This window comes from Pogoniulus pusillus, chromosome Z (genome assembly GCF_015220805.1).
Source record: "Pogoniulus pusillus isolate bPogPus1 chromosome Z, bPogPus1.pri, whole genome shotgun sequence".
Taxonomy (NCBI): domain Eukaryota; kingdom Metazoa; phylum Chordata; class Aves; order Piciformes; family Lybiidae; genus Pogoniulus; species Pogoniulus pusillus.
The window spans coordinates 102,846,663-102,866,606 of NC_087309.1; the positions used below are offsets into that span (position 1 = coordinate 102,846,663).

The window sequence follows — 19,944 nt, forward strand, 5'->3', positions numbered from 1 at the left end:
TATTTTACACATTAGGAAAAATCCTGCCAGGCAGCTATTCTGTGTCTGAGGGACAAACTTGCTGGTAACAGGAGTATTCCTGTGTCTCCTTCCAGGCAAGAGCTCATGGCTTCAAGTTTCTTCTTTCAATATAATTCAGTTTGTACATAATAGGTACAGAGAATATCATGGTTCTGCATGTCCACCCATGGGGACCACAGAGAGTTTACAATTTAAGGTAACAGACTCAGAAGAGAAACCTGATGAACACTTGCATTGCTTTTGCCAAACTAGTCCTAGTAATAAACAGGGTTAATGTTACTGCAAGCAGCAATGAAAATCAAAGTTCTTCCTGTTCTGCAGCCTGTGTTATATGAGGAGATGCCCAATGCATGAAGGAAACAACCATACAAATGTCTCACTAGTGCTGCCTATCAAATGATCAGACAAGGACCAAGAACTGCATTCTTGGCACAGCCTAGAAGTACATATCCTGCCCTCAGTTCTTACTGTCATCTCTGGAAGATTTTGCACATAAGGAAAACTCTCAATATGCAGAGAAGCAGTAGTTGATCTGCTATGTATTTCCACAGGAGTGATCTTCAAGCAAAACTGGATGAAATATCTTAACCATTCTCAGCCAGCATCTTGTCAATGAACTTCAGACAACTGTGTGAATTACAGATTAGAAAGCAAATGCTTTTATTCTACAATAGTCCTGAACTATGCATTCATCCTGAAACCTTTCAGCCACAGATTAACTTTGGGCATGAGTACAGCAGACAACAGGAAATATGTATAACACCTTTGGCAGAGTTCTACTTCACTGGGTATATAAATGCTCTTCTCTTTTAGGTTGAGCAGAAGTGTTTGTTAGCAACTTCTGCTAGTCCTTTTTTCTGGAAGTTGCACAGACTGTACCTAACTTGACAAAGGAATAAGGAAAGCCTCCTTCAGTAGGAGGGCTACCTACATTGCATGGCCACAGACTTACAGAATAGTAGGTGTTGGAAGGGCCCTCTGAAGATCATCTAGTCCAGCCTTTCTGCTAGAGCAGGATGGTTTACACCAAATTGCGCCAACCCTCCACAGACTCTCTGGACAACCTGTTCCAATACTTCACCACCCTCCAAGTGAGCATTTTTTTTCCATATGTTTATCTGAGACCTCCTTCATTCCAGTTTGTGTTCATTAGCTCCTGTCCTGTCAGTGGACACCACTTAGAAAAGCCTGTTTCCATCCTTCTGGTACTTGCCCTTCAGATACTTGTAAGCATTAATGAGATGCCTCCTCCAGGCTAAACTGCCCCAGCCCTCCCAGCCTTTCCTCATAAGGCAGGTGTTTCAGAACCCTAAACATCTTAGTGGCCCTCCACTCCACTCGCTCCAGTAGTTTCTTACCCTTCTTGAACTAGGGAGCCCAGAACTGGATGCAGTATTCCAGAACAGAGGGAGAAGAGAACCTCCCTCAACCTGCTGGTCACACTCCTCTTACAGCATCCAGAATATAACTAGCCTTCTTGGCCACAAAAAGGACAGCATCAGCTCTTGGTAAGCCTGTGGTCCACGGGGACTTCTCAAGGCCTTTTGCTCCAGAGCTTCTCAGACTTGAGTCTGTGCTAACACACGGGATTGTTCCTTCTTAGATGCAGTACTCTACACTTGTTCTTGTTTAATTTCATTAGGTTAATTCCCATCCAACTCTCCTGCCTGTCCAGGTCATGCTGAATGTCATCACAGCCTTTTGGTGTGTCAGCCACTTCTCAGAGTTTTGTGTTGTCAGCCAGCTTGCTGAGAGCACACTGTTCCTTCATCCAGATCACTGATGAACAGGAGTGGACCCAGTACTAATCCCTGGGGAATACTACCAGCCAGCAGCCTCCAGCAAGACTGTGCCTTACTGTGCACAACCCTCTGAGCTCTGTGATTCACCCAGTTCTCAATACATCTCACTCTCTAATCATTCAATCCATACTTCTTACTGTTGGCTGTGAGCATGCTGTGGGAGATGATAACAAAAGCATTGCTGAAGTCAGAACAGACCACATTCACTGATCTCCTCTCAATTACGCCGTCATGAAAGGTTACCTGATCAGTCAAGAGTGACTTCCACTTGATGAATCCATGCTAACTACTCCTGATAACCCCCACTTCTTAGATATGCTGTGAGATGGCACTCACTTGGATGTTGTGCCCAATGCTTTTCTCTTGTTTGCCATCCCCATACCTGTGTCAAATTGCTGGTGTGAAATCAAGGGGATGTCCCATGCTCTCCTTCTTCTCCAAACATACTACAGGCACTCTGGGCAGCCTTTCAGTGAGGGCAGTTTTGTTTGTGATATCAACACAGTTTCTGGCAAAGATCCTGGCTCTTCAACAGACCCAGCAATAAGGTCCATTACGACTGTGTTTCTACCCCTAGTGCATTGTGGTTATTAAGGAAAGAATCTGTTTCATCTTCATGTGTCCAAGTTCAAGTTCCACAAGAAGGGTCGTAAGGAGGAGCCAGAAAACTACAGACCTGTGAGCCTGACCTCAGTGCCAGGCAATGTTATGGAACAGGTCATCCTGAGTGCCATCACAGAGCACCTACAGGATGGCCAAGGGATCAGGCCCAGCCAGCATGGGTTTAGGAAGGGCAGGTCCTGTCTCACCAACCTGATCTCCTTTTATGATCAGGTTACCTGCCTGGTGAATGTGGGGAAGGCTGTGGATGGAGTCTACCTGGACTTCAGCAAAGCCTTTGACATTGTCTGCCACAACAAGCTCCTGGCCAAGCTGGCAGCTCATGGTTTCGACAGATTCACTCTGTGCTGGGTCAAGAACTGGCTGGATGGCAGAGCCCAGAGAGTGGTGGTGAATGGTGCCACATCCAGTTGGCAGCCAGTCACTAGTGGTGTGCCCCAGGGATCAGTGCTAGGCCCAGTCCTGTTCAACATTTTTATTGATGATCTGGACGAGGGCATTGGGTCCAGCATCTGTAAGTTTGCAGATGACACCAAGCTAGGAGCAGGTGTGGATCTGTTGGAAGGTAGGAGAGCCCTGCAGAGGGACCTGGACAGGCTGGATGGGTGGGTAGAGGCCAATGGGATGAGATTTAGCAAGGCCAAGTGCAGGGTTCTGCACTTTGGCCACAACAACTCCAAGCAGCACTACAGACTGGGGACAGAGTGGCTGGAGAGCAGCCAGGAGGAGAGGGACCTGGGGGTACTGGTAGATAGTAGCTGAAGATGAGCCAGCAGTGTGCCCAGGTGGCCAAGAGAGCCAATGGCATCCTGGCCTGTATGAGGAGCAGTGTGGCCAGTAGGACAAGGGAGGTTATTCTTCCCCTGTACTCAGCACTGGTCAGGCCACACCTTGAGTCCTGTGTCCAGTTCTGGGCCACTCAATTCAAGAAAGATGTTGAGGTGCTGGAATGTGCCCAGAGAAGGGGGACAAAGCTGGTGAGGGGCCTGGAACACAAAGCCTATGAGGAGAGGCTGAGGGAGCTGGGGGTGTTTAGCCTGGAGAAGAGAAGGCTCAGGGCTGACCTCATTGCTGTCTACAGCTACCTGAAGGGAGGCTGTAGCCAGGTGGGAGTTGGTTTCTTCTCCCAGGCAATCAGCAACAGAACAAGGGGATACAGTCTCAAGTTGTGCCAGGGGAAGTACAGGCTGGATGTTAGGAGGAAGTTGTTGCCAGAGAGAGTGATTGGCATTGGAATGGGCTGCCCAGGGAGGTGGTGGAGGCACCGTCCCTGGGGGTCTTCAAGAAAAGCCTGGATGAGGCACTTAGTGCCATGGTCTAGTTGATTGGCTAGGGCTGGGTGCTAGGTTGGACTGGATGATCTTGGAGGTCTCTTCCAACCTGGTTGATTCTATGATTCTATGATTCTATGATTGTATGTGGGTTTGCTCCACAGGTAGGGAAAAACACAGTCCAAAAGAACAGAGGTTTTCAGCCTTTTCAATTAAAATCCTGACCCAATTCTGGGCATCAGACATCATCAACCAATTTGAGTTCCTTAGGTCATCACCTGAACTCTGGTGCCTCAAACATACCCTGGGAGAGGAAGCAAACTTTGTAAACTTGAGGCCAGTCCAGGCAGTGGGCAGCAGCTCTTCCCTCCGTCCCCCATGTACTGATGAAAATCTGAAACATCTGAAAATCAGTTCCACTCAGAGGCTTCTACTGCTTTCTTGTTCCTGATGGGGGCTATGCCTCAATATTCATCGAAAGTCATCACTCAGATTGTTTCAACTTTGCTTTAAAAATACCAAAGTTTTAAAACCATTTAAGCTGTGCTTTAGAAGTGAAAAATGGAGGCCAGTATTATAAATGCTGAGGAAAGGGGAAAAAAAAAAAAAAAGAAGAAGAAGAAGAAGAAGGAAAAATATTTGGAAAATTCAAACAACAACATTTTTCAAACTATTTTACCCAGGACTTCTGAAACCAGACAAGTAGGACTATAAGGCACCTCAGTGGCACAAACACCCAGGCCAAAAGTATCATCAGTTTCAATTAGTGAGTCCAGCATAGTTAATTTTATGTATCTGAGACTTGCTGTAGTTTCTAGGCCCAACTTCAGTAAATCATTAAAGCATGTTCCTGACTATTTGTGCATTAAGAAGCCTGACCTCATGCAGTGGGCAGAGGATCAGGATCAGACTTTCAATAAGGTAAAAATCCCTGCACGTCAAACGATGCCTGAAACTGACTGCAGGACTAATGGCAAACTCATTAAAATGGAAGATCATAACAGAACATTAGAAACCTCTTTTGGAAACCCCTTTCAGAAACCCAGATCTGAACGATCTAGATTTAGCTAGGCATAAATATTTGCACTGGTCTTTGAATGGGCATTTGCCTTAGGATTTTAGGATTAAATATTCATAGTTAGACAGACACACCTAGGAATTTTATTTAAACATTAAGCCACACTATGTAGGGTGGTAACTTCAATGAATGGTAGCACCAAGATTTAAGGGGAAGAAATGCAGTATTACTACAGCAAAGCAGCAAACAGCATATTTTCATAAGTTCTCTGAACATAGTGAGTGCTCAAAGACTGACTGAAGTGTCACTTTTCCTCATCAAGTAATTTTTGTTTATTATTATTTACTTGCAGCTTGGTTTTGTTTGTTTTTTAATGCTAATTCTAAGGGGGTAGTGAGAGATAAGAGGGAAGAGGTACTAAAAACAACAGTAAAAGAGGTGCACAGTACATGTGTGAGTGTTTACCTGCATGCAGATACAGCTATGTGCATATGTGTGTGTGTGTGCTAAATACCCACAAGAATTAATCTGAAATACTGTGAGGGGAAGGGATATGTATATGCAAGAAGCTTCAGCCAGGATTATTGCCCTCAGACTTTTGAAGTCAAAAATACAAACTTAAATCAGTCTAGTTTCATTGTCAGCCTGCAACAAGCTGTGCTACATGGGTGCTCTACCAGCAAAAACAAGACATGCCTGGAGAACAGCTTTTTTCACCCAGCACAAGAGAGGAACATGAGGGGGTGATTTGTGTGACAGCATTGAGCTCCCATTGATAAATTAAGAACTAATCTCCTTCATTTTGAAAACAACACACACAGGACCTCCTTTGCAAGTAGGTTATTTGTGGATGATTTTGCTGTTCCTTGGATTAACAGGCAGGTATGTAACTCTGGAGAGAGGGACAAAACAAATTATCAACCTTAGCAGCCTGAATTTTGGTGCAGTTCCAGGCCTACTTCTAGATTCTTTAACTGTCTCTGGTAGATCTAGAGCAGTAAAATCCTTGTGTCTGATGCCCTTCAGCATACAGGAGGGGTTTGCATGCATAGCTTTGAGTATTTGCCATTTTGGCCACTGTCTGAATGATGGGACCAGCCTAAAACCCAGGACCCAACCTGTTTGAAGGCAGAAACAGGTGTCTTCAGTTTGCCTCATTGTTTTTAGTTCAGGAGAATTACAGCTCTGAATCTAGAATGACAATAGTTGCCTTCTTGTTTCAAAGCTTTTGAAGGAATTTCTAACATACTTTAAGCATGTACATGAAAATATATTAAAAAACAAACAAACAAACAAACCAAAACAAAAAACCAAAACACAACCAAATAAAAAGTCACAAACAAAACCATGACAAACCTGGAAAATTAATGGTTTGGTGGTTTTGTGGGTTTGGTGTTTTTTAGTTGATTGGTTGGTTGGGTTGATTTGGTTTGAAATAACATGTACATGTTATATATATATATATATATATATATATATATATATATATATATATATAACACATAAAATGTACAGCAATCTGTATTTGGATCTCATGTACCAAATCTTGCTCCCAGAAGTCCTCTCAGAAATAGGATTACATCTTAAATAATCTCTAATAGTCCAAGGATAAAGCAATCTCAGGACGTTTACAGGGCAAATGGAGGCTCTTCTCTATTTTCTAAAGAACAGTCATTCTGAATAAGAAATAAAAATAAATTCATCTACTAAGTCAGTCATCCCTCCTCCCATTCCACAAAACCTTGCAAAACCAAACTTCTCTCACAGGATTCAGGAATATTGAATGCCTCGCTGCTTACAATTGTGTTTCCCACAAAGCAAAGACCCTCTGTAAATAAGATACAGGCACAAAGCACACAATGACCAGAAACTGAAAAGTCAATCTGTTGTTCAGCTTAGAGAGCAGAAAATGTTCAAAACCTCAAGGAGAAATGTTTTGTTTACTTGAAGAATAAAACAATTCAGATAGAAAATCAGAGACGAACATATACATAACTGCAAAATGCTTCACTGTCTGCAGCTGCAGCTTTCTCTGATCAGGCTTTTTGAAGCAAATTTCCAGGGCCATCAGCTTTCTGCTTGTACATGTTCACAAGCCACTGTGTATAACTAAGGGGACTGATTGGACATTTCAAACAAGAACCAAGCTGGCATCTTGGAAACCATCAGTCAGGAAGGAAAACATATTTAGGTGTCCTTACTTAGACAAATATCCCACCACAGCCACAGCAGATGTGGACAAGGACCCTTCACCAATCATTTCTTTCACCATCACCCAGCAAAGAGAGCAAGTGTAGACAGACTTCCTCTGATTTTTACTCTGTATTCTTTCATTTTCTCTTCTGCTGCCTTTTGAGTTCCTCTCTAGGATGTTTTTGTCAACATCGATGTGACACTTCAGGTTAATTGAAGTTAACCTGGCATGCACATGGAGCTGGAGTTTGGTGAAAAGGTTACTCACCTTCCACTACCACAGTTGCAGGTTTTGAATAGGCTGTGCCCAGGCTGTTCTTGGCTACACATCGATATTGCCCTGCATCTTCTCTCTGAACGTTGTGGATCCTTAAGTTCCCGGAATCAAGGACAGCAATGCGGGCATTCTCCTGCCAGAGGAAGGAGAAATCAAGGTGAAGGCTTTACATGCATCTGCTTGCAAAGACCAGCTGAACCTGAACAAAAATTGTCTGTGCTGTCCTACAACTGAAGACTTTGAGGCCAGCTCTTCTTATTCAGCACTGTCACGATATGCACACATCTGTGCCTGTTTTTGCAGATCAGTGAATTGTAGCTTCAAAAGAACCCCAAACCTTAGCTGAGCAGTTAGGCAGCAATTACTTGTGAGAACATTCACACGTGTACTCAGCAGCACTGGGCTATGTATAAAATAAAATATAGATACACAAAGAATATGTGGTGAATAGGTAGAATAATTGCAGATACAGACATTTATGAGGTGCGCCCTGGATTTCCTAGATGCGTGCTTCCTAGCAGCTAGTATTTAAAAGTGATTTAATGGAAGGTAATATTTCAACAGGATATCTTTAACAAACAGCTAGCATTATTTAACTTTAATTCTCTACTCACCTTCACAACTGTTTCTCCTTTGATCCATGAAACAGAAGGTTTGGGATTCCCCATTGTAGTGCATGGAAGAACAGCCTTTAACCCTTCTATTATTTCCACATTTATAGGTGGTCGGGTTATTTTGGGCCCTAAAATTTTAAAAGTCAAAAATTAAATTTGAGAAATACTGGAACAGGAGAAGTTCAGAAATAAGAAGAAAATCTCTGTTTTTTCTTTTTTCTTTTTTTTTTTTTTCCTATACCTTGCTAAAAGATAAAGTAGTCTTAGTAGGTCACAAGCTGCCTTGGACAGAAAAAAAACCTTTCCTAAGCACAACAGAGTTTCAGTTTATGGATGCAAAGGCAGCTTACTTGCATGAGTTGTTTGTTTCTGGGAGTGGACTTTGACAGTCACTTGAATTAGTGCCTGAGGTAACATCCAAATCCAGATAAGAGCATTTCCAATATTAAAGAAGGCTTGCATTCCAGGTTTTAACATTCCTCTCTGCACAGACAGTATCTTGTGTGTAAGCTCAGATCTGGAGTGAATTGAATTGGAAATAGTTTTAACCCAGGGTTGTCTCTAGCTCAACAAGAAGAGTAAGGAAACTCCATTAATGTCCATAATTAAAGGATTTATAACTATGCTGGTAAAAAGGAAAAAGGGTCTTTGAAGAATTGGAAAAAAAAAAAAAAAAAAAAAAAAACACCACAACTCTCTTAGTATGGGAGAAATTTAAATTAATTTTACCCAGAGGAAAATATGGCTTAGTTTATTCTAGGCTGGGAGTAAGAAAGATCCTAATCTCAATATTTAGGGAGATTTGAAGTTCTTACTACCTTACACGTTATTGAAACAGTAGATAAATAAGATTCAGAGAGCTTCACCCCCTGGCCTCCACCTGCAGGCCACTGGGGAGCTGGAGATGCACAGAATTACCAGACCTGGAGAGTCATGCTCTTTAACACAAACAAAACCTCTCCTACAAATAGATGTGTTAGCTGGGTTATAGCTCAGCTGCCCTTTAAAGTGGTTGTGCAAATAGCCATGTGATTTCAGCGAGTGGAGTGCCAGTCGTGCAAGAACTCATCCTCTGCCTTCCATGTGGGATAATGACAGTTACAACATGGTGCTTCAGTCCTCTCAAGACTGCTATTGAGGATATCTGAACAGATTTGCTGGCTTTTGTCATCCTCAGGCATAAATCTGATTAGTGAAATCCTATGTTTAAAGTTCACAGGAGATTTATACAGTATTGCTGTGGGAGTGAAATCTATCAAACTGTGCTGCTTTCACAAAGCTTTGTAGAAAAGGTGTTCTTCAAAGCATTGTTTTTTAGCTTCTCCTATGCAAGCCATTGTTCTGATCCTAGCACAAGTGTGTTATTCAAGGTGAATAATCACAACTGGGTTTAGTTAAGATACGATCGAAGGGCCCAAGGGACTGCACCCAGCCTCACAGAAGAATGAGTCTGCCCTGAACATCAACGCCAGGAGCCATACCTGGGGGTATGCTCAAGCTCACAATTATGCACTTAATGGTGTCAGGAGGAAATTACATTCTCACTTACGCATTTTCACTTGGAGAGCCCCACAGCTCTGCGCAGCCACTCCAACCCCATTATCCGCTGTGCAGCAGTATACTCCATCATCACTGTCTTCCACACTCAGAATAGTCAGGAGCTGCCCGTTCCTCTGTATGCTGTACCGAGTGTCAAAGAGCCTGCAGGATGCAACGCAGATTGTCAGGGAGAGAGGGACAGCCAGGCTTGGAGAGGGCGAATTGCACTGGTGTCTGTAGATCGCTGGCAGCAGTGCAAACAGAAATATGTTTTACCTTTTTATTTTCAAGTTATGCAAACAGGGAAGAGACTGAAAATGTTTAAGGTCTGGACCTTAAAGATCAGTTTGGTCCTCACTAGGTCACGCAGCTTCTGACCAACATCATCATGATGGCAATTCTTTCCCCAGTCAGGCACTGGTAAAGTTAGTTAGGTATCATGGGCTTCTGTCTGACAGACATGAGCGTAAGTGATCTCATCCAGCTGGGCTGCATTTTAGTTGCAATTACTCAGTGCAAGGGAAGAAAAGGAACTAGAGCTGGGTGATTTTTTTTTTTTTGAAGAAAACTTCTTCAGATTGGAAAAAAACAACTACAAACCAATTAAAAAAAAAAGATTTTTTTTTTGTTTTTTTTTTATACCAAACAGATACTTGGAAATATTTTTACCACTGTGGAAAAAACAACAACAACAAAACAATAAAAGAAAACAAAAGTAAAAACTAACAAAAAATCCCACACCAACAAAACAAACAAAAAAACAAACCCACAAAACTCAAGTATTTTTGTTTCTGCATCCAGGGGTATTTTTGCCTATTTTTTTTAAGCTATGAAAGTGTTGTTTGTCTCTTTTTTAATAGGGGAAAGAAATGCAAAACCAAAAACAACCTAAACTGACAAACAAGCAAAGAAATGTGCTGAAGAAGGCACCTAAAGATTAGAGAATGCATGGACAGCTATAGTGTAATGAAAAGAGGCTTTAATCCAGAGACTTTAGAGAAGCCAAGAAAAGCCTGGAAGTTAAAGCAAAAAAGATATGAGATATCATAGATTTGCAGAGCAACTGTGAGCATGGAGTGTGCCTGTGTGCATGCATGTTTGTGAGAGTGAGGGAGAGACAGGAAAAAAAGGTGGTGAGAAAGCAGAGAATTGACTTCTGATTTTCATTGTAAGAGTGGAAAAGTATAGTAAAACTTCAGTGGAGCAAGATTTGCATAACATTTCATAAATTCCTCCATGATTGGCTTTCACATCTTTGTTGGTGCACTCTGGAAACACTTTCATGCGTTTGGCCTTTGGTTCCGTTGAATGCTAACAGAAGGGATCTGGCCTGAGGATTGTCTCCCAAACTATCACAAATATCTGATGCCTAACTATGTCCTGGTTTTTCTTTTACCCTTGCAAACCTTATAGCAGTAACTAATCAATCAGTAAGTGCCATTTGTAATGTTACAAGCACATATTTCCTTTCAACAGCCTCTCACCTTTCAGTCTTGTTTCCCTCTCATCTTTTTCACCCTATGAAGAAAGAGCACAATGAACTCATCCATCATGTAAAAGATATGCAGGCTCCATTCCTTTCCTACCCTGAGGAAGGCTTACCCTGGTAAGTCCTCTCCTTGGAGATGTGGCTGATAAGCACTTTGCCCAGCATAGGACACCTGGCAGTGTCCTTACTTATTTGCACAAGTTTTGATGTTGAAAGGAAAGCCACTTCCAGAAGCTAGTGCTGACAAGAGCCTCTGTCTTGGCACTATTCCCACTGGAGATGAAAGTTTACATATTGTTTTGTTTTAAAGAGATGACTCTCTAGGATGCTGTGATCCTGGAGGGAGAACAAATTTTTTTAAGTAACATAACTGATATTTATTGCTTGGAATAACTAAGGCCCTTGAAGTTTGATACATTCTCATACAGAGACACATATATATATATTTATCTGGTTTTCCCTTGAAAAAAAAAAATCACTGATCTGACCTTTTCTCATTTTCCAAACACTTTCATCATGTTCTTGGACATTTACAGAAATATTTTTAGCTTATCTGTTTTCCAGCCTTTATACCCAGCAGCATTGACTATTAACACCAATGTGACTTCAGAAAGGGAAATAGTTGCTGATTTTAATGTTATTGTAGAAGACTCAGTAAAGCAAAAAAAAACCCACAACTGAGCTCCCTGGCCTCACTGGTAGAGCTTTTTTGATGGGGATTTGTCCTGGAGTCCTGTATACCCCTAAATTCCTCTCCTTCTGTGGTTTGAATGGGTGAGGAAAAGGCTCGAAAAGACCTGTTTCCCCCCTACTGCCCTGCAGGCACGAAGGTGGGGAGCAAGAGGCTCTTCCAGCACGAGGGGTGCCCTGTACAGTGTCCGCGCTGGAATTGGGCTGAGGATTGGCTGTGGTCTTCGCGCCTAGGAATTGGTAACTCTGCTCTTTGTCTAGGAAGGGTATAAATATTGGGGAACGTCCCGCCTTGGGGTTCCCACCTTAGAGTTCTCCCCTGCAAGAAAGAGTCCCCTGGCGCTCTGGAGGACAAGCTCCTGAGGGACAGGGCTGTCTCTTCTTTGGATGGCTCCCACCATTAGCATCCTTTATGCAGGCCCATCCCTGGACGGCCTCTGAAAGAGAGGGAAGGGACAAGCATCTGCAGTGCCCTTCCTTTCAGCCAGCCTGACTCACCTGTGAGTAAAGATTAATGGCTCAGCCTGATTAATAGCAGGGATGCTATATTTAGCAGCTCAGCCTTTTCCAACTTCTGACTTCCAAAATAGTCAAATTACCTAAGGTACCCTTGTAGATCTTCTCAATCAACTGAATCTGCTACTTAAAACTAAATTAATTTCTGTATATAGTTTTTAGGGCTTTTTTTTTTTAAAATAAAATAGCTTTATTTTTCTATGTATTTCTGACTCAGCCACATTAATTCCCTGCCTCCACAACAGTATTTGAATTTTTGGTCAATGTTGTGAAAAACAAAATGGGATGGATTTCATGAAGTTGTGTTGGGCGTCTGGAAGTGGGGACTGAGATTAGAGGTTATTTGCTTTTCATACGGTCTTGAAACATAGAGTTGAATTTCAGAGACTATGAGGACAGAAAGGCATGTAATCTTCATGGTTCTGTGTGAATGGGTTCCTTTGCCAGCTTCGATTTTCAGGCATGGTGTCATTGGTGAGGAAGAAGCTAGGAGAAAGGTGACCTGATTTGGAAATAACAGTTATGGAAATTCATATCTCCATTGAGCAACCAGGCCCGGGTCAGTATCACAGGATCACAGTATCACAGTATCATCAGGGTTGGAAGAGACCTCACAGATCATCAAGTCCAACCCTTTACCACAGAGCTCAAGGCTAGACCATGGCACCAAGTGCCATGTCCAACCTTGCCTTGAAGTGCCCCAGGGATGGCGACTCCACCACCTCCCCGGGCAGCCCATTCCAGTGTCCAGTGACTCTCTCAGTGAAGAACTTTCTCCTCACCTCCAGCCTAAATTTCCCCTGGTGCAGCCTGAGGCTGTGTCCTCTCATTCTGGAGCTGGCCACCTGAGAGAAGAGAGCAACCTCCTCCTGGCCACAACCACCCCTCAGGTAGTTGTAGACAGCAATAAGGTCACCCCTGAGCCTCCTCTTCTCCAGGCTAAACAATCCCAGCTCCCTCAGCCTCTCCTTGTAGGGCTGTGCTCAAGGCCTCTCACCAGCCTCGTCGCCCTTCTCTGGACACGCTCAAGCACCTCAACGTCCCTTTTAAACTGTAAAGTGTTTTAAACTGTAAAGTGTTAGGGCCAGAGTTCGTTGCAGGCAATGAAAAAAAGATTTCTGAAGGCCATTGTGCATATCTGCAGTGTTCTGTTCTCCTGCTGCTCTGAAATGGTCTTCCTAGTGATAAGAGCTTCTTCTGCTGCAAACTTATTTGAAGTCTTCTGAACCAGCAGTTTCAGGGCTCCTTGGAATCTTGACCCCCAATAGTAGCAACTGTACATCAGTGATCATCTGCCTAATATGGACATCTCCTGTGGGAAACAGCCTTAAACTGTGTTATATATAGATTTTTCTGTAGTTTTCCCTGACACATAGCATCAGTAGCAGTGATCTAGAATGAGGAACTATTGTGAAATTATATGGCAGATGTAATGTATTTCAGAGCTGGAAGATCAACTACAGTTTACTTTGCAAGAACCTGTCTGCCACAACAAGTAATAGGAGCAACTTCCATAACTTATTTCCAGGGATGACTTCTTCAGCACACCACAATGCCAGGTGGTTAACATCTGACAGTGGGTAACAATGAATCACAGAATCAACCAGATTGGAAGAGACCTCCAAGATCATCCAGTCCAACCTAGCACCCAGCCCAAGCCAGTCAACTAGACCATGGCACTAAGTGTCTCATCCACTCTTTTCTTGAACACCTCCAGGGACAGTGACTCCACCACCTCCCTGGGCAGCCCATTCCAATGCCAATCACTCTCTGGCAACAACTTCCTCCTAACATCCAGCCTAGACTTCCCCTGGCACAAATTGAGACTGTGTCCCCTTGTCCTATTGCTGGTTGCCTGGGAGAAGAGACCAACCCCCACCTGGCTACAACCTCCCTTCAGGTAGTTGTAGACAGCAATAAGGTCACTCCTGAGCCTCCTCTTCTCCAGGCTAATAAACCACAGCTCCCTCAGCCTGTCCTCATAGGGTTTGTGTTCCAGGCCCCTCACCAGCTTTGTTGCCCTTCTCTGGACACGTTCTAGCACCTCAACATCTCTCTTGAATTGAGGGGCCCAGAACTGGACACAGCACTCAAGGTGTGGCCTGACCAGTGCTGAGTACAGGGGAAGAATAACCTCCCTTGTCCTACTGGCCACACTGCTCCTCATACAGGCCAGGATGCCATTGGCTCTCTTGGCCACCTGGGCACACTGCTGGCTCATCTTCAGCTACTATCTACCAGTACCCCCAGGTCCTTTTTTCCTGGCTGCTCTCCAGCCACTCTGTCCCCAGCCTGTAGTGCTGCTTGGGGTTGTTGTGGCCAAAGTGCAGAACCCTGCACTTGGCCTTGTTCAATCTCATCCCATTGGCCTCTGCCCACCCATCCAGCCTGTCCAGGTCCCTCTGCAGGGCTCTCCTACCTTCCAACAGCTCCACACCTGCTCCTAGCTTGGTGTCATCTGCAAACTTACTGATGCTGGACTCAATCCCCTCGTCCAGGTCATCAATAAAGATGTTGAACAGGACTGGGCCTAGCACTGATCCCTGGGGAACACCACTAGTGACTGGCTGCCAACTGGATGTGGCACCATTCACCACCACTCTCTGGGCTCTGCCATCCAGCCAGTTCTTGATCCAACACAGAGTGAATCTGTCCAAACCATGAGCTGCCAGCTTGGCCAGGAGCTTCTTGTGTCAGACAGTGTCAAAGGCTTTGCTGAAGTCCAGGTAGACTCCATCCACAGCCTTCCCCACATTCACCAAGCAGGTAACCTGATCATAAAAGGAGATCAGGTTGGTGAGACAGGACCTGCCCTTCCTAAACCCATGCTGGCTGGGCCTGATCCCTTGGCCATCCTGCAGGTGCTTTGCAATGACACTCAAGATGACCTGTTCCATCACCTTGCCTGAGGTCAGGCTGACAGTTTCCTACATTCAGATTCAGAATTAGAAGCTAACAATGATATGACCCCTTCCACTCAAATATTAGACAGTGTCCTTCTTGTTTTGTAAATGCATAACCAAAGAACAGAGACCAGTTTGAGTTGTCTGAAGCTAGAGCATTGCTTGCAGCAGACACCAGCTGTATTCCAAGCTCAAGTGTGTGGATTTACAAAAGCTCCCCCCAGGTGCTTTTATTGCTCCCTAAGGAAGACAGACAGATTCCTATACGATTACAGCCACTCACCCTCTTCCCTTTAACAGACCCATTTTCATATTTTCAAATATTCTCTTATTCACGAAGGAAAACCCAGACAGTTTTGATAGAAGATGCTGGAGACAGCTAGGACTGCACTGTACCTGATGGGAATGCTGTTACGTGTCCATGTAATTTCTGGCTCAGGGTATGATTCCACCACACAGACAAACTTGGCGACATCCTCTACCAGTGCATCCACGGTTTCCAGAGGAGTGCTGATCAAGGGAGCTGCATGAAGGAAGAGAAAGTGAGAAAACCTCCTCGTGCCTCCAGACCCTTTGGCAAAGGCATTCATGTCCCTGCAGAGTCATTCCATGGCTTTTCTCCACACACATCCTCCTTGTGTTTGCTGTAACACAGGTACCTCCACATGCGCAGCTGCAACCTACTGTTGTTTGCTGCAGATTTTGCGTTTTCCCTTGTTCTCTCTTAATAAGGTGCAAAATAGAGAGACCTAAGCATGAGGCAGCACCAATAAGCTCAGTGCATCTTCTGTTTCTAACCCTCCTTTCTGCCGAAATGCATAGCCCTGGGTGGAATTCTGAGTGGACACAGGTGAGGCTGTCCCACTGCTATGGGGATGGCTCCTTATTAATGCATAATTCATGAGATTTGGGCTTCTTTGTTGTTAACACTGGATTTGTTCCACACAGCTGTTTTTCTCTCTCCATTTTTCTTTTAATAATCTGTTATACACCACTATACTTCCCAAAGCCAGCCTCATAAAGTCTCAGATTGTCCAGATTTATAGCTTGACAATCACACATTCTCTTTTTATTACTTCTTCTAACCAAGCAGCAGCTCATACTTCTGTCTGATACTTATTACCACAGACCTGCCACCATATATTATTTGAAGATATCTTTAGAAATATCTTCTGCCATCCTTGTGAAAGACTTGAAGCATGGCAGGAAGAGATCAAAGGAGATGCCTAGCTGAATTGCTTTCCTTGGGCATGGTATGCATTGCAGTCACTGACTCCGAAGATGTTTGAATGACTTTTAATCCATGGGAGGGACACACATCCAATATCTGTTGGACTGAATTTCATTGACAAGTGTGCTGAGATTAGCTAGGTTCATACCATCTTCCTGAAATACTGCCTTATAAATGTACAGTGAATGCAGAAAACTTCCTGTTCCTCACTGAGGGGAGCATTATCTGGCACACTGTGTGTCTTTCCACAGGAAAACCCTGCTGGCACTGTACCTCTGGCCCTTCTCAGTACAATGAGATTTAAATTCAAGCAAAAATACCCTTACGTTAACTTTTCCGCTCCCTCCTAATAAACACATGGTGCTCCAAGTTGTGCAACTGAGAATAATAGAAAGGCTTTGCTTAATTATTATTTTTTCATTTAAATCCCTTTTTTTTTTTTCATTTAAATCCCATTTCATGGGATTAAAAATAAGAATATCATTGACGTTCAGCTGCATTGGAGCTGGAGAAGGAGAAGATTGACTTCCACTACCAAGTTTATGCAAAACTCCTAATGCTTTTGAAATGTCATTATGATTAATCTGCCTGAATATTATTCTGAGAGTATGTGACTTCAGATTCCATAGTTAGTAATGATTATACTTACACAAAAAGATTTGAAAACCACAGCTAAGGTAGCACTAAAAATTACAGTTAACAAAACATTCGTTAAAGCAACTGTGTCAGAAACACTGCTCAAGGTCATCACTTCAGATCATATCTGGTTTCTATTTATTGGATCATTTTGGATCACACTAGATAGAACTAGTGATTTGTATTACACTCCAGATGAATCCCACGCCACTGACACCAAATGGAATTTTTCCATTAAGCCAAAATTTTCCTGCTACTGGAGGTTGCTTTAGGTGAATAACCTCCACTGATGGCTATCTTGTCTACTTCGAAGGGGATGCTGCTACTTCATGACAGGGTTTATTTGGTTTAGATGTTGTCATGCCTGGCTGAAATTGAGTTTTATAGACTGATTCTATATGATATGTTTTTATTGCTGTTGTCTGAATGTCTTGATCTGCAAAATGATGCTTTTTCAACCCTGAGAAACACAAATTTTTACAGTAACCAAAATTAAAAGCAATTGTTTTTATAACTGTGTTGTCACAATTAACGTGGCCATTCCCACAAAGAATAAAGTTAGATTTGTATGCAGAACCACAGTATTTTACACTTTGGCTCTGTCATTTTTATATATTAAATAAGTATATAATATGTTAATTATAAATTTAAATACATAAATTATACATTAAACAAGTGCTCTAGCAGTAGTTAAGTGTCTATTTAATTCAGTGGACGACGGAATTCTCGTTAGCGATATTGCCTGTGCTGAGTCTGATGCAGCATCTCCTGAAAGCCAGCATGCTGCTCTTAGGGCTGCAGCAAGCCCCACACTCATAGAAAATGGCAAAAGCAGGAAAGGAACTGTTTTTAAAGCTACCTCCCCAAATTCTACATCCTCAAAGAGTGACTGTGACATCAATATGCCATTTTCTTCTACGCTTCCGTTCACCTTTCTGCTACAAAGTCCGAGTCCTGGGCCACTGGGGAGGTGAAGACAGTGCTCATGTAGTCATTGTGTGGGGGCAGAGGACACAGGGCTGGAGGACACACGGTGCGTCCGCAGAGGGCAGCCAGCGGTGGAGGCTGCTGCCATTTTGTCCTGAGGCGGCAAGAGAGACCCAAAATGGCTGAGATGGTGCCTGCTTCTAAAAGCCACCCGAAAAAGCTCTGGCTTGGTGTCAGCCTGGGTATTCCCAGGGAAAGGATCAAAACCTGTGGTGCCCTCGTTAACAGATTTTAACATGGGGAAATAAAACCTCAACAATGTATGGAGCTATCAATCGGCATATAGCAATGGCCCCAGACCTTCTCTTGCACATCCATTGGGGCTCTCTGACATTTCTGAGGTAGCCCTGTGGCTTTAAGTAGCATTGAAAATTAACATATCCTCTGTAAAGCCATACAGGTGCCATTTTTACAGATAGCAGCTATAGTTTCCCCAGATAGCGAAATGTCCTAAGGTCATACATAGGTCCCACCAGAAAGCCAAATCCCTTTCTATCGCCAGCCCATCAGAAGCTCCCACACTGTTTGGCTCCCGGTTTGGGTTCATACTTTTGAAAGAAGATATACCAGGCAAATAAAACAAAGTGGAAAGCAGAGCCAGCCTTCCCTGCAGCACTGTAGAAGCCTGGAAATACTGCAGTTCCTCTGGCCAAAAACTACCCAATCATGTTTCCACCTGATTCTGCAAAACCTCTCCTGGAGAACAAGGCAATTCAGCCACCTGCGATGGTTTAGGAGAGGAAATTGATTGCTATGCCATTGTAAATAAAAAATTAAAAATTAAAAAATCAGTCCAATCAATCCATTTCCCGTTTATTTTTCTTGTGTCTTCAATCCTGCTTTACCTCAGCTCTCAGAAAGACTGGAAGTCATCATCTTTCTTTAATGCCATAGATGTGAACTACCATTTTTATTTCAGGTTTATTTTTGCAACGGAGATACTTTTTTTTTTCCCTCCCCATTTTGAGGCTAATCTGACTAACAATTATAAGAGCATAACCCTGCAAGAGCAACAGTGTTGGCCTAACACATTAATGCTGGCATCCTTTAAGGTTTTATTACATTTAGGTTTTTTTTGAAGCTGCCATGTTTCTGGTATGCTTCAAACAGCTCCTGACAATTGCCATGCAGCAAAACCTTTTGTTTATAAGGTTACCAGATGGTATGCCCAGACACCACTGTCGCAGTCTGTAACTTAGAGGCTTTTTTCAGCAGATATTTTTTCAGTTCTTCTGTTGGCTCTAATCGTGTATGTGTATGCCTCTGTGCATGTGTGCACACAAGGGAGAAAGAAGGTATAAAAGTATTTTTTGCTATGTGCAATAAAAAGCATGCTTCTTTGTAATTATATGCATACACTCTGTAAAGCCATTATAGCTACTGACTTTTTATTTGTGCTGTATTTGTCTGTAAGCACACACAGGCATGCAGAACATCACAGATCCTAGGCTCTGCAACAATGGGTGCTACCAGCCATTAAAATCTGTAAACTTCCTTTGACATGAGAAATGTTCATTGCATGCAGGCTGAACTCAAAGTTCTCCTCTGTCTGTTACAACTACGTGCTCTTCCTAGACAAAGAAACTTCAATCACAGACTTAAACATGAGATCATTTTCACTTCTAGCCTTCTAAAAGCAATGAAGTGACAGTGAAAACCAGCATAATTCTGGCCTTTTGGTGAATGCTGCTGCTGAATTACCCACCCCACTATTACCAGAGACACCTTCCTCTTTGCAAAATCTCCTCCAGCAAGCAGTAGAACGAGAGCAGGGCAAGAACCCCTCCAAGCAAACCTTTTGGGAGTGTCTCAGCCACGCTGAGGGCTGCCAGGGTGAGGATGTGCACCAGTGGCACATTCAGCAGGTCATTCATGTTTGATCCAGAGGCATCCAGCTCCTTCAGGCGAGGCGTGCAGAGCTCCTGAATGGCTGCATTTTGGACGGCGGTGTGCGAGGAGAGCTCCTCTGCTAATGACAGAGTGGGGTCTGTGGGATCTAAGAATAATCAGGAATTCTCCCACCCGGCGGCAGTGATGGACGTGGCCAGCTGGTGCGTATCCACTTCGATCAGTGCGAAAGCGTGGGGCTGGTGAAACAAGAGAAAGCAAATCCCTTCTGAATTCCTTCTAAGCAAA

The 19,944-nt window shown here is 43.4% G+C and overlaps 1 protein-coding gene across 5 annotated transcripts in view; it reads right to left on the reverse strand.

Moving 5' to 3' along the window:
* Positions 1-19,688, reverse strand: part of MUSK (muscle associated receptor tyrosine kinase) — a 61,118-nt gene extending 41,430 nt beyond the window's left edge. For 4 of the 5 annotated variants that reach the window (XM_064176428.1, XM_064176426.1, XM_064176425.1 and 1 more), the window contains exons 1-5: positions 19,604-19,682; positions 15,351-15,477; positions 9,367-9,518; positions 7,818-7,945; positions 7,195-7,336 (exon numbers count right to left, since the gene is read on the reverse strand). In XM_064176428.1, coding sequence (XP_064032498.1) covers positions 7,195-7,336; positions 7,818-7,945; positions 9,367-9,518; positions 15,351-15,477; positions 19,604-19,682 — 628 coding nt within the window. Of the gene's footprint in view, positions 1-7,194; positions 7,337-7,817; positions 7,946-9,366; positions 9,519-15,350; positions 15,478-19,603 lie in introns of all 5 variants that reach the window. The other variant, XM_064176429.1, reaches the window with a different exon arrangement.
* Positions 19,689-19,944: the final 256 nt, after the last annotated feature.